The 15094-nt window shown below is 42.3% G+C and overlaps 1 protein-coding gene across 9 annotated transcripts in view; it reads left to right on the top strand.

The window, feature by feature from the left end:
• The window catches only part of WNK2 (WNK lysine deficient protein kinase 2), a 94874-nt gene that overhangs the window by 33442 nt on the left and 46338 nt on the right, over positions 1-15094 (top strand). For all 9 annotated transcript variants that reach the window (XM_041467218.1, XM_041467215.1, XM_041467210.1 and 6 more), the window contains exons 2-6: positions 1191-1363; positions 2336-2556; positions 5669-5826; positions 12814-12902; positions 13686-13905. In XM_041467218.1, the coding sequence (XP_041323152.1) occupies positions 1191-1363; positions 2336-2556; positions 5669-5826; positions 12814-12902; positions 13686-13905 (861 nt within the window). The remainder of the gene's footprint in view (positions 1-1190; positions 1364-2335; positions 2557-5668; positions 5827-12813; positions 12903-13685; positions 13906-15094) is intronic.

The following is a 15094-nucleotide window of genomic DNA, read 5'->3' as shown; positions in this document are numbered from 1 at the left end:
ACAGGGTGTGGAAATGGCAGTGGCTGATGCTTTTGCATCTGGGCTACAAGTCAGCTCTGTTCCCGTTTAATTCACTCTGTGTGCATAGGACTGCAGCTCATGTAGACGTGCCTAAGTGACTTGAGAAAAGAAGGAAGTCTGAGGTTAAAATATGAACTAATTAATCTTGGGGATTGGTGTGCCTTTGGCTTTCTGAGTAAGAGCACCTTCTAAAGATCCCAAAATCTCCATTTCTAGGGCAGGGGTGGGCAGTGCTTTGGCCAAAGGGGGCAAGCCAGGCAGGCATGATGGTGGGGTCTGGGGTGGAACTCCCCTGCTGCTCTGTTTCATCATCCTGGGAGGTTGAAGCGAGTGTCCGGGCTGCCTGTTTGAGGTCTCCATGTGCTGGGGAGGTCCCAGCAGCCCCGGAGCTTCTCTTGAGCCATGGGAAAGACAGAGAGGCTCTGCATGTGCTGGACAGGGTCACGTCACAGCCTGGAGCTTGTGGGAAATGCCCTGAAATTCCTGAGGAAAGCCAGAGTAGTAGAACATGACATTTTCACATTTCTAACGTAAAGAATTTCCATGCATAAGCAGCCTATGCAAGAAGCTGAAGGACAGCTGCAAACACTTCTTTTACCAAAAAGAAGGGAAAAGTCTCTAAAATGAAGCAGAACAGCAAACACATAGAAAAATTGACGTGTTTGGATTTTTTTGGAAGGTAACATGGTTTTAACTGACCCTGAGGATGGGCTGTAGAACCAGTGTGGTGAGCTGCACGGACCTCAGCTGGTGCTGTGTACCAGAGCATCACAGGAGCAGCTGAGGGCAGTGGGAGCTGTTCTGGCTGTGAGAATATCCATACCTGGAAATAGCATCCTGTGGGTATTAATCCCTTGAATAAGGAGCCTCACAACACCCAAACGTGAAGAAATAGCTGAGGGTTGATCCATCATGCCACAGATGTGTTCATGGTGCCTGAAATATTAGTGCTGTCAGGAGCATGGCATAGCACAGGCATCTCTTTGTCTTCTTGATACTGGATTTAGGCCGAGTGCCCTAGTTCACAATGCTGCTGCTCTCTTACATAAAAGATTTTATAATTGCTCTTGACACAAGCATAAAACAAATCTAAAATTCTGAATACCCTGGCAATGCAGAGCTTTTATTTTTGTCTGTCGCTAATAATAATGTCTCATTTTGGCTTATAGGACAGAAAACTCACAAAAGTAGAGAGGCAGAGATTTAAAGAGGAAGCAGAAATGTTGAAAGGTCTGCAGCACCCAAACATCGTGAGGTTTTATGACTTCTGGGAATCCTGTGCAAAAGGCAAAAGATGCATCGTGCTGGTTACCGAGCTGATGACCTCTGGAACGCTGAAGACGTAAGTACTGTGCTCCTGGCAAGGGGCTAAGAATAGCAGCAGGCATTTATAGCAAAATCCTACTTTTGTATGCTGAAAAAAGCCATCTCCAGATAAAAGCAAAAAATTGAGCTGTTCTCTGGTGTCTGTCGTTTGAACCGCAGTGGTTTGACGGGCAGAATTTTGGCCTCCATGTCTTTCTGCCTGCTTCCCTGTTTCGGTTATGCAAGTCGAAGCTGTTGTCTGGTGTGTTTCATCTTCCACCTGTGACGTTTGGATTTGTCAGGGTGTGTTTTGTGCTTGCTTTTCGGCTTTTATTTGCATGTTTTGTTAGGGAATTCAAATGGAGTAGCACTTGAATGGTAGAATCTCTAAGAAGCTGAAGGTGCTCTAGGTTATCTCCTAAAAATATATTAATTAATAGCTTCTGGTACTGACAGTCATGCTAAGGCTGATATAAAGCAGTTGGCGTGAATTTTGGAACAGATTTTCAGCCCCAGTGGGAGCAGTACTCAGCCAGTGTGCTACTCTGCCGGTGCATTAGCAGACCCTACATCTCCCCCCAGTGCCCCATCCCAACCAGCGCTTCAGGCAAATAGAAAGAAATGCAGGTGTGTGGTACAAAGGTCTAAGTTTTGTGGTTAAAATTAAACTCCAGTATTCTTCTGATTCTAAATATACGAACATATTCTAAAGCTCTTCGCTGCATTAAATGAATCACTGAACTCTTGGACTTCAAAATATTTGGTTGTATTTGCACCAAAAATGCATATTATCATCCTTCCTGAAACTGAATGCTCTAATTCCTCCTTTGAAAAGATCTATTTCATTCCATTTTGGGATATTTCTGTGCCGCTCTTGCGGCGTCTAATAAGGGGCTTTTATCCATAATGGAGTTTCAGAAAAGTTAAGCTATGCTGTTAAAGCTCCTCAAATCACTAACAAAATGTTTTCACTTCTGTTATACCCACTTGTGTGTATGTTGTGCTCCAGGTATCTGAAGAGGTTTAAAGTAATGAAACCTAAAGTCCTGCGGAGTTGGTGTCGGCAAATCCTGAAGGGTCTTCTTTTCTTACACACAAGAACTCCACCAATAATTCACAGAGACTTGAAATGTGATAATATTTTTATTACTGGACCAACTGGATCTGTGAAAATAGGAGACTTGGGTCTGGCAACACTCAAAAGAGCTTCATTTGCCAAAAGTGTCATAGGTAATGCTCCTGTTCTCCTTGGCTTCCCTCGGTCAGTATTGTGGCTGCCTATTTAACATCTTCCTTTCCCATTTTGCATTAGTGGTTTTTAAGTAGCAGATTGGTAGTGGAAGTTAAAGTGGGTTTGGGACTGTTGCCTCTATACCCCTGTAAAAATAGGAATCAGTAAGTAATGGTATCATGACTTCCTCTTCTCCTTCCTCCTGTATCATCCTTAATGCACAGGGAGCCCAGAACCAGTGAAGTCAAAACAACAGAAATTTCAGATATGTGCTTGGCTACTGTGGGTCTGCTTAATTGAATTTATTTTAATGAACTCCTGTTTGTTTATATCTGTTAAGTTTCTCTTATTTTTAACTTCTGGTAACTGGGGTTGGTTTTCTCTGTTGAGGGTCAGTATTTCTTCAAATAATTTTTTTGCAGGGTAACAATTGTTCATGGGACATATTGGAATAATATCAATAATAACAATACCAGGAATAATATAAGTAATACCAATATTGGGAATAATTCCAGAAGTACTTATACTGGAAATAATATCAGTAATACTGATATACTGGGAATAGTATCAGTAGTACCAATACAAGGAGTTGCATCAGTAATACCAATATTGGTAAGAATATTAGTAACACTTATACAGGTTTTTGTAAAATCAGTTATGAACAGAACACCATTAAAATACACTTATGTCTGAAAGGAATTTGATGCTGTAAGGGCTGCAGGATGCTGGCAAAGTGTCTGCGTTCATTTTGGCAATAAAACTGAGCTTATAATTTTCATGAGTAGTACTGCTCCAAGGAGAGAATTAAGGAGGCTTGAAAACACTGGTGATGAGTAATGCTGCCCCTCTGCAGAGGGAGTAGCTCTAAAGGCATATGAGTAGCTGCATTTCACATTGTCTGCAAGGGGTGAAATCAGCACACTGCGGTGTCTCTGCGGGAGCCCAGCCAGGGCAAACCTGCTCCTGCCAAGAGCAGCTGAGTGTGTGCTGAACAGCTTCACATCTAGCTGGGCTGTTATGTTGAAGGATGCTTGTGGGTATTCCTTTCCACCCCAAGGAATAGGGGGAAATGTCACTTTTGTCCTGTTTTGGAATGGTGCCAAGTATTCAATTTGCTTCTTAGACGATTGCTATCACTTTTTCAGGTTTGTTTTAAATGCTCTGTAATTCGTGAGATTCACTCCTGCTGCTGAGTCGTGTTCCTTCTGAAGCAAGGCAGCAGCTCCAAAATAATTTCCTGTGGCAGCCGTTAACCCTTTTTGAGCAGCAGCCTCTGCCTTGGTGATGGCTGTAACAAACACCCAGAGAGAGGGACTACACTGAGCCTCCATGACACGGGTCTGGCTGGTTTGCTAAGGCTGGAGGAATGAGTGTCTTTGAGATGGAAGGACAAGGTGGAAGAACATAAACATGGGACGAGATCAATCTTGAATTTTCTGAAATTAATTTTACAAAAATGCTTGTTCACGAGTGAAGTCGAGTCTACATCAGAAATGTATGCAAAAGCAGACCCTACTTTTGAGGGTTGTCCTTTATGTTGCCATTTAAAAAGAGTTTAGGGCAAGTCAAAAAATCCTATAATGGTTTGGATCAGAAGAGGTCATAAAGATCATCTTGTCTGCCATGGCTGGGATATCTTCCACTACCCCAGGTTGCTCCAAGCTCCATCCAGCCTGACCTGGGACACCTCCAGGTGTGACGTTTCCTCAGTTTCTTTAGGGACTTGGCTGATTGCTTGTAACTGGAGAAGGGGAGATTTAGGTTGGATATTAGGAAGAAACATATTAATGTGAGGGTGGTGAGGCCCTGTCACAGGGTGCCCAGAGCAGATGTGACTGCCCCTGGATCCCTGGAAATGTCCAGGGCCAGGCTGGACAGGGCTTGGAGTCACATGGGATAGTGAGAGGTGTCCCTGCTTCTCAGGGGTGAGGTGGCTGGGGTGGATGGGATGATGGGGATGGATGGGATGATCTTTAAGGTCCCCTTCCAATCCAAACCATCCTGGGATATGCCAGAACTACTTTTTCTGATTCTGTGTTACTTAAATTACAGTTGTGCTTTTGCTGCTGATTAATGATGGCATAACAAAGCATTGATGGATCTGCCAGGACTGGGGGCAGTTTGGGTGCTGAGGCTGGACAGGCAGGGTTTATCTGGGTCTTTCTCATGGTCCAAGACCTGCCACTCTCTTTTTGGCATCCCAACAGCTTGCTGCTACTGGCCCTTGCACCACCCTTGTTACTGTCCCAATACACACCGTTGCATTGATCTATCTTCCTTAATGTTTTCTAGGTAGAAAGGAAATAAATTAATAACAGTATGAAATGCAGTTCCTGGAATGAATTACCCAAGTGTTAATAGTTCTCTTTTGCTTTGTAAGCCCCTGCTTTTCAGAGTAGTTTGCTGAGCAAATGTTGCAGGTGTAGGAAGTTGCTGCTTGTCCCCAAGCTGCAGCTCCCAGTGCCTCACTTCATATTTACCAAGTTGCATCAGATTCCTGATACCCTAATTCCTATTGAGTAGGACCTTGTTCTGTGAGTAGTCTCATTGATTTGTCCCACTAAACCAGTGACAGAATTAGGTTTGATGTTTTGTGCATGACTCTGTAGGTGATTTGTCATACTACTGGCTTCCAAAGTGCTGTCTGCTTGCTGGTGGTTACTCTGTATCTCTGGAGGAAACAAAAAAAAGGCAAATTTGCGCTGAAAAGCAAGAGTGAAGGTTCTCTTCTTCCCTTCTCACCTCCCCAGCCCTGTACACAACCTTCTCTCCAGCTGGACAGAAACCATTCTATCACTTCAGTATAGGCAACAAAACAACCATAGCTCATTTTCTTGACCATTTTTGAAATTTTTTGTTCTTTTCCTTCCCCCTCCCCTTTCTCCTGCTTCCCCTCTGCCCCGCTTCCCCACTTTGGATTATTGTCAGCAAGCCATGGGCATGGAAGTGCATACATTGACACTGGATTTCCCCCCTGGGTGATGCTTGAGCTCTTTTGAAATTATCTTGCATGCACCTGTACACAGTTTTTCTCAAAGGTGAAAAAGCTTGTGGTTAAAGCCGTTTGGACTCCTGTAAAAAAATCAACATTATCTTTGTACGTCTGTGTAGGTACACCAGAGTTCATGGCCCCGGAAATGTACGAGGAACACTATGATGAATCTGTGGATGTCTATGCGTTTGGAATGTGCATGCTGGAAATGGCTACCTCAGAATACCCTTACTCAGAATGCCAGAATGCTGCTCAAATCTACCGGAAAGTAACCTGTGTGAGTACGCATCCTTAATTGGTGTTGGATCCTGTCACTGGAAGGTTCAAAAGCATATTTTGGTGAGGTGTCGGTACTGCTGAGTGTATACTGTGTTCTAGAAGTTGAGGTGTCTGAGCTCTGTGTTGCACATACGGCTTACGTGTAAGCTTACAGTTCTACACTTGGAGTGTGTTTTGGTACAGCTACATTGAATATTTTCAGTTATCTTTGTCGCTGATTTTATCTCCGTTGGCCACAAATACGGCCCAATGGGCTTGTGCTTGGTAGTTTATTTCTTCTTAGAGTGTTGCTTCCAACCCAGAGTCACTCAGAAATAATTTTAAAGCCCACAAAAGGCCTTGGAAACTGCTCAGAAGTGCAGTTACCTTCATCCTGTGGCTGTAGCCGCTCCCTTGGCATTGCAGGGAGGTGAGTGTGTGCAGCCATGGATCTGCTGGCTGCTGACCATGCTCTGCACCATGGACTGGCTGCAAACCATGCTGCAGCTTCTCAGTGACATGGAATGGGTTTGATGGCTCAGGGGAGTTCCTTGACTTTATCCCTGTTATTCAAAGCTCGGTTGGGCAGGGCTTGGAGCTAGCTGGTCTAGTGGAAGGTGTCCCTGCCCATTACAGGGAGGTTGGAATGAGATGGTCTTTAAGGTGCCTTCCAGCCCAAGCATTTCTGTGATTCTGTGATCATAGAGCCACATGGTTACTCCGTGTTGTTATTCCATGGCTCTTCATCACAGTGTTTATTAGCTTTGGCACAAGGTATGTTGGCTCTGTTTTGGTATGGTCCTTCAGATGTGGCCTAAATGCTACCAGTGTGGGCAGCTTAGGGGGCACCTCCTTGTACTCTAGAGCCTCACAGAATGGCTCACAAGAAGCTCTTCTAATTTCAGGCTGTGTAGCCTCATGTCCTGCATGTGAGACCAGTCAGGTACTCAGTATCACCATGGGGAAGGTGTGTGTGCACCTGGAACCACAGAGAACATCGAGCTCTTCATTGCTCCATGTACCCAGAGAAGCTGTGTGCACACCTCGTAGCCCTCTGGAATATTGGTAATTAAGACTTTGCAAGGCTCCTAAGCCTCATTTATCAAAGCAATAGCCAAGATGGCAAAGAATAGTGATTCAGAATCAGAAGATTTCTAATTAGATGTTATATTTCAATTTTTAGACTTAAGTAGCCATTGTTTTAAACACTGATGGAAGCCTAAGCCAACTCATTTTCTATGGCAGTAACATTTACACAGCTCATTATTAGATGGTAAATTATTATATTTTGGTAAAACTGGCTTTATACTGGCAGCTTCAGAGAGGAGGCAGATTGTGTTTATCATATAGAAAAAACAATGGTGGAGAAGCTGTTGAGATGTCCTTGTAGGGGGTATTTTTGAAGCAGAGCTGTCTGTCAGGGAAAGCTGAAGACAAAAGCATCAGGTACCAGCACGGAGGGTGTGCAGTTTTCATCTGAATTTGGGGTGGTTGCAGTGGGAGCAAAGACAGCAGGATTCCTTAGATGGCAAAATTGGCATTACTGTTTTTCCAAGGAAAGGGTTAACCAGCTCCCTGTGGAGTGGAGAAAGCCCTGTCAAATGCCATGAGCTGCACAACTGTCAGGCAGGAAGGAGGAGCTGGGGGTGGACCTCTGGGGTGAGGGTGCAGGAGGAGCCTCATCCTGGGGGAGATCCTCTGTCCTAGGAGGAACCTTCTGGTGGGCTCAACAGCTTCTCCAGCATCCTGGAGCTGCATCTGCAGGGGAGCTGCCAACAGCAGGGACCCTGCTCCGGGCAGCGTGAGTAGCCTGCGGGGTCTGAGGAGGTGGAGGAATTTGGGGTCTGGGGTCCTGAGCCGGCACCATGCAGTGGGTGGGGCAGTGGCTACAAAAAGACAAAGTAACTCTGCGATCACTTGGATGAAGAGTTAGGTTTGGTGATGCAGCAGCTTATGTGAGCCTTGGGGCTTATAGACTGAAATATAGTCAAAAATTGAGTGTAGGCTGAACCCAAGAGGCTGAATTAGACTGTTTTCATCCAGTATTAGATTAGTTTTGGGGATCTCACTAGAGCAGAAGGTGGCTCTGACCTTCTTGGATGGAGAGGATGCCGAGCCCTGAATGCTGTAGCTTCTCAGTGGGACATCTGCTTCTTTATGAAGCTGGAGCATTTTTTGCACTAGAAATATAAATACTATTTCTAGTGTTTTAAATTGAGGATCAGTGCATTGTGAAATGTGTTTGCTGTGTCTAGCTGCCTGATGCCTTTATTTAAAAAGTATAAAATAAAATAACTTTCTTTTCCTGCCTTGGGCTCAGCATTGTAGTGGCAACCACCAGAGGTGCTGATAGATGGCCTCCATAGGGGGTGGAATTGCTGGCTAGAGTTTGCATCAAGGAGTGACAACCAACAAAATGTTTAGAATGCCTGCCTTCTGTTGGGTCCCACTGAGCTGATATTCCCTCTGCTGCCCAGCACAGACAGGGTATGGTTTGGGTTTTGCCACTATAATATCTTTTTCAGTAGTTTCTACTCTGTGTCCTAACACTCTACCACACCCTTGCCTGCTACTAGGACATGAGATACGCCTCAAGTCCTGGCTGTGCAGATCATACATCTTGGTCTTCCTTATTGGTGTAGAAAATGTAAACATTACCTTTCTGAGACATTATTTCAGCATATGTCACATTCTGCACATCTGTAGTGTAAGATTATTATACTTAATTTATTTCAGTGACCTTTTATTCTGCCTGACTGTACTCTTATGGCTAAATTGCTGCTTTAAGTTTTGCATTCCTGTTTTTCTACGTGTGTCTGTATGTTTGCAGTTGTCCTGGATAAGGAGGTGGTCATGTTTGGGAATGTGCAGAGGGGCTCATTTCTCTGCCAGACAAGACATGCTTGTTCCAACTTGTCACCTCTCTCTGCCCTTTCAGCCTGAATGATGGAGTGTAAACATTTCAAAAATGGATATGTACCATAAATAGAAAACACATCTTTCCCAAGCAGTGGGGCCAAGCCACATTTACCACAGTTCACTTTGAAGTGATTTCCTGGTCAGCATATTTGCAGTGCCCTTCGTTCTGATGCTGTAATCTCATTTTTCATGCATAACTTGATGGTTTTTCTTACTCAGATTTTTTTTTGTGTTTAATCATTCCGCCAAGTGATTTTGATGTAGACAATAGTGATGAGGCATCGGAATCTGTGACCTTCCCAGACTGCTCCAGCCTAGTGTTTTCTTAGGCACGTGCTGCAGAATGCGCAGCAGAGCAGCTGCATCTCCAGAAAGTTCCTGGCCGTCTCCTGTGGTACAAACCTGTGCTTCAGAACAACCCTCCCTGTGACAGTGTTCTGGTTTGCATGTAAAGCTTTCATATTGTTTATTCTCATCAACTGTTTAAGGTTTCCTCAGCATATGCGGGCTGTATGCCATTGTGCACACAGGGAGAATTAATGCTGCGGCTGTGGCACAATGACAGCAGGCAAATAATGCTGTCAATGTCATTGCATGGACTTCTTGTGGCTTTTGGAGATCTTCTTAGATCTGCAGGTAACCCTCTTAGCTTTGCATTAAGATGGAGCTCCATTCTGGAGGAAAAGAGAGATGAGTTTATAATTGTACACAGTGATGGAACAAAATCCTGGTAAAATTGAGAACTTTGCCTTCATTTTACTGACTTCAGAGAGAGTGCGTGCCAGGGTGCAGTTTCAATTGGAAACATGGCTTCACCTTTTTTGGTAGAAGTTTTTTTTCCTTTTTTAGGAATGACATGAGCCTAGAGTTACCTTCAGGTGGAAGGTGGAGTGGTAGCCCAGGGCAGGCTGTCTCTGAGGTAGAAGGACACTTCTAGGGGCCAGGAAAGCCTCTGGAAAATGGACTGACATGGGTCAGACGTGACAGTAACTTGAGTGGCATTTGCTGTGTCCCTTCAGAGCATCATGTGCTGCTCTTCCAAAGTGCGCTCTGTTGATGGAAAATGGCAAGCGGCTGTTTTTAGACCCTGCAGAATAAGCCACACCTTTCTTCCCTTAGCATGAGAGATAGAACTTTTTTTGTATGTGTCTGGCTGTAGAATCAGCTGCCTTGTACTGGAGGGCAATGGATCAGAAATCTAATTGGTTCAGAAAGAAGGGATTGGAAATAAGTGGTGGTGAGGGAGTCAGAATAAATCATCCTGTTTGGGGCAGAGAAGCTCTCAGTTTGATCTCTCGATTTGCTGTTGGTTTATATATGTGTATATATATTTTAACATGTAAGGAATCTGTATTATCATTATGCCCCTTATGCCACCCAGTGAGCCCTGCCTTTCACATGTAGTGGCATTGAATTTATTTTAATTTATAGGAGGCTGTATAGCTTTCAAACTGTCATGGATAATCTCTTAGCTAATACACTTTGAATTTTGGTGCTGTGTTTCCTGGGGAATGCTCAGGGAAGACAGATGGCTTTTGTTCAGGTGAATGAGATGAGTCCTTTGATGGCAAATAGAATCCACCTTCATTGTCAGGGGCACTGTGCTGCAAGGGATGGTTTGCAGCATCCCAATGAGCTGGCCTTGGAGAGTTTATTGAAGAATTAGGAAGAAAAGCATCCTATAGCACAGGGACAGGGAGAAAACACTTTGCCAAAGCAGCTCTGTTCAGTACTTCACTCTGCATGTTTTGTCCTCGTTTGTTTTAGTCATTTACTCATAGCTTAGCTGTTCAGCAGATTAACACAGTGGATATTTGGAGAGTAGTCCGGGTTCCATCCAAAGATGGGGAAAATAAAGTGTTGGTGGAAGAGTTGCTGTTTTTTATTTGTGGAAACAATTTGTAAGGTCAGTATTGGGAACCAGTCATCAGGGGTCTGATGCTCTGGGCTTCCTGTGCCAAGGCCTCCCCACCATCACAAGGAGGAATTTCTCTCTTATGTCTAATCTAAACCTGCCTCTCTTCAGCTTAAAGCCTTTATTAGATCTTATTACGCTTTCTTCCTGGAGAGTGTCACACCAATATGGAAATCAGTTTTCTCATAGCAAACAACAGTGAAATGAAATGTATAGATTTATCCTTCTTCCTGATGGAGAACACACTAGACACCTGTAGCTTAAAGGTGAATTATGGTACAGAGGAGTCCTGCTGAGAATACATTTTGATGGTGCTTTGTTTTCTTTCATTTCTAGTTCAGGTATCAGAGCTCTCCTAAGAGCTCGTCTTGGCACGTTGGAGTCAGCCTGGGCTTTGCAGCCCGGGCACTCCAGTGCCTTTTGACACATTTTTCTAATACACAAAATTTGAACCCTTGTCTCATCAGTAAGATTTAAGTTTGCTTAAGCAAGTAATTCTTTTTAGTGGGTCACAGCCAGCCAGCCATGTACAGATTATTTTGTTTTGTTCTCACAAAAATGGGTTTCTCTGGATTTTCGCAGCTTTCTGCTTAAGCAAAACCAAGGAGCTGAGTCTTTAAGTGACTGTTCTGTATATTTATTATTGGTTTTTCAAAATCTACAATTTACATATTTCACACTAGAATTTCAAGACAAATAGGGGTTTGTTGATCTAAAATTATTAATTAATGAATTTTGAAGTAGAATCTGAGGCTTGAATAACAACAGAATATTGAAAAAAGGATAAAAGTATAATCTGATGCTGAAATATTCAGAAATTCTGAGAGAGGCTCCAGCCCTCAGTGAAATTCATCCATAAAAATTACTCAAGAACTTAATTCAGTGTATTACTTGCAGACCCTCTTTGAAAATACTTGTTTTCTTCTTTTAATCCACTGGGTAAGCCAAAAGTCCACTCTGCAGGGCTCCTTATCTGTGACTGCATGAGCCATTATTTACTGTTATTTCAGAGTGAAACATTAAAAGGATTTGTATGGAGCTAAATGTTCAATTCCCAATTCAGTTATGTGCTTAACCACATTCTGTTTTCTAGATAAAGGAAATTGTCTTTCCTTTTTGTTCTGCTCATTGACTTCATTGGAAGTACTTGGGTCCTTAAGTGATAGGGTCCAACTGCATCATCTCTTCTCAAATAAATTTTGTCATATTTTCATCCATATACATCTTGGTTTAGTAAGTAGAGGTAATAACGTGTTTTTAAAAGGGAATTAATTACTTCTGTGATTTATGCTGGACATCAGAAATAAACAGAAGAACTTCTTGCATTGCCACTTGTCACCTGTAGCTGAATATATACATGGACCTGGGGGCACTGATTCTGCTTCCCAGGGTTTTTTTCCGCAGTGCTTCCCAATGGTTTTCTCCTTGAAAGGCCATGCTCATAGGTTGCTGTTCCAAATCTGTTCCCAGCAAAAATGCGAACATTTGACAGAGATTTTACTAGATTTATAGGTTGCACCTGCTCTATCACATATTCCCAAGGGGTTTCTAACAGTATCCTGGGAAATTCAGGAACAATGCAGAGATGTTGTATTCTCCTGCTTCCCTGCTTGGTTTTGGGGTTGATCTTTAATTTTTTATGTAGAGGGGAATATGTTGCAGAGTGTTTGGGTCATGAAAAAGCAGGAAGGAAACCTGGAATATGGACTATTCCAAGGTATTTTCCACTCATTTTCAGTACTAGCTATCTGAAGAAAACCATGATTATCTGTCTTTATTCATTTAGTGCTTTGAGAGTTGAGGCAAAAACATAAAAGGGATAATTTCAGAAAATGGTTATTTTTGAAATTTAAACTTAGCTATTTCTTGAATATTCGCTTCAGAGTCCAGAGGATATAAAGGTAAAATTTGCGAAGGTTGGTAAAGAAAAAGGAATACTTCCCTGTGTATGGCTGAGCTCATTCAAACTGGTGTATTAATTTTGAAGTGCAATGGTATTTAGAAGTATAGTACTCCTAAGTCCTCAACTCAGTTTTGCATTAAGACTAACAACTTAAAAGTAACAGTAACTTCCTGGGTTGAGTTACCTTTAAAATGCAGAGAAAGTATGCTTAATTAAGAGGTATAATGTAATTATTTTTCACATTAAATTGTTTTTCTTTATGCTTTTAGGGTATAAAGCCAGCAAGCTTTGAGAAAGTTACTGATCCTGAAATTAAAGAGATAATTGGGGAGTGCATCTGCAAAAACAAAGAAGAAAGGTTTGTTTCAAGGGATCGAGTTTTGTATTAAATAATGTGTATGCAGGTCTTTCAGAACTGTCGGTGGATTTCTGCTCTGGTCTGTGGGTCTCCCCTGTGCAGAAGAAAATGCAGCATGGAAGTGGAAATCTAAATTATTTCCTGCTTTCCTGATATTCAGTGTCAGTATAAGCAATGCTGTTGTGTCTCTCAGCTGCTCAGCATCACTGTGGAGTTGAGCTAGGGTACTCTTGCAATTTCTGGTTCAGTAGTCCAAAAAATGTCACTGGGAAGGTTCTGCAAGGGACAGGGAGGGTGATAAAAGTTGGTGTGGTGGATTCATAACAAGCTGTGGTAGCAGATTTCATTGCCCTCTGGACATGGAGATGTGTTATGCCTAGTTTCCAGCTCTGGTTTTAAAAATTAATGTTTTACTGGTCTCTGCCAATTTGTCTCCTGCTGAGTATTTCCTGGCTTTCACAAATACAGTTTTTAGGGACTGCAGCTGACTGCCTAGAGCGAATCTCTTCTCTGGTACTCTTTAAGCTCAGATACTCAAGAAAAGTTGAACAAAGCTATGATCTGCATTTCTCTAAGTGCTTGTGGTATATGAATATTGGAAATGTCACTTCTTCAATTTCACTTCATTTTCGAAATCCCACATCTTTCCAAAAAGAACACAAATTCATTATTGATGAACACCAAACAGTGTAAATGTTTCCACCTTTAGCAGCAATTTCTTTTCACAAACCTTTCTGAAATTGTTGACTTGCAGTGTTTGATTCTTCTTTATATCCTTTGCAGATATGAAATTAAAGATTTATTAAGCCATGCCTTTTTTGCTGAAGATACTGGGGTAAGAGTGGAACTTGCAGAAGAAGACCATGGTAGGAAATCCTCTATTGCCTTAAGACTCTGGGTAGAAGATCCTAAGAAACTGAAAGGAAAACCCAAAGATAATGGAGCCATTGAGTTTACTTTTGATCTGGAGAAGGAAACTCCTGATGACGTTGCACAAGAAATGGTAAAATACACTTCTGATAAAAATGTGTATATATAGAAAATAGTGCATAAATGTCAGGGGACAACAGGAACGAGCTGGGTAAAGTAACTTCACTTGAACCACTCCAGGTGTCCAGTTCAGGTGCTTTGCATTGATTTTGGAATGACTACCACAAGAAAGGGGTGAATGGGGAACAACTAACTGAAACATATTGTTTGAAAACAGATGCCTGAAATCAGTTTACATAGCTTAGGGAGCATGGAGGTCTGGTCTACTTTTATATTTTGCACGCTCTTCTGCCAGTTTCTATAGGCTGTTGAATGACTTTGAATTTATTTAGAATCTGTTTAGTTCCAGACAGCAGCTAGAAATATATTAGAAGAGTTCAGAAGTTCAGTCACAAAATATCTTGCATTGAGTTCTCCAAAACACTTTCCTGCATCTCTTCTGTTGGTGTTCCTTAGAAGGAATGTAGGTGAGAAAGGTCTGTGGTCAGCTGCTCCACCCCCAAACTTTGATAGGAAACTGGATTAATGGAGTTAGGAGTAAGCTTTGGATTTTTTAACCGATAAGTTTCACTTGCTGAATTTCTGTATTTTTATAATGGTGGGGTTTTGTTAGAGAATCTGTGTTCCATTTTCACCACATTGTCCTTGAACTCCTATTTTGGTGGTGTCTGCTGCCGTTGTTTTGGTGTTCTAATGTCACAGAGGCTCGGGGTAAATAAGCACTGAACCAAGGGTCTCAACATTCTGTGCTTGCAGAAACATTCCTATTAGACTCAAAATCGCTAGGGATCCCATGTAATGATGTCTTCACCACTCGTGTTCTGCTCAGGAGGCACTCATTTTGGTAATGCTGCCTTGCTCTGCTGGAACTCATCACCATCTACTCCAAGTTTAGTGGGAGGAATTCAGTCTCCTTTGTCTTCTTGTTGTTAGTTTGCAGTAGGTCCAGTGGTTTTCCAGCAATTTATTATTACAGAACTCATTTAGTTTAAAAATTTTTCTGGTACCATTACTTACTGTTATATTTTACATTTAAATATTGATGTAAATATTTGGAGTTTCACAGTTCTTTAAGTTGCTTGGTCCATAGTTGTGATGTTTTATTTTGAAGAGGAAATAATTCTCGTGAAAAGTATATTTAAAAGGATCATGCCCAAACTACAGTGACACTCTACCCATTCCCAAATAATTAAAAAATCTAT

The sequence above is a fragment of the Pyrgilauda ruficollis genome, unplaced genomic scaffold (assembly GCF_017590135.1).
Source record: "Pyrgilauda ruficollis isolate IOZ18807 unplaced genomic scaffold, ASM1759013v1 scaffold203, whole genome shotgun sequence".
NCBI classification, from domain to species: Eukaryota; Metazoa; Chordata; class Aves; order Passeriformes; family Passeridae; genus Pyrgilauda; species Pyrgilauda ruficollis.
The sequence above is the reverse complement of the archived record's forward strand: the minus strand, read 5'-3'. Positions and strand labels throughout refer to the sequence as shown.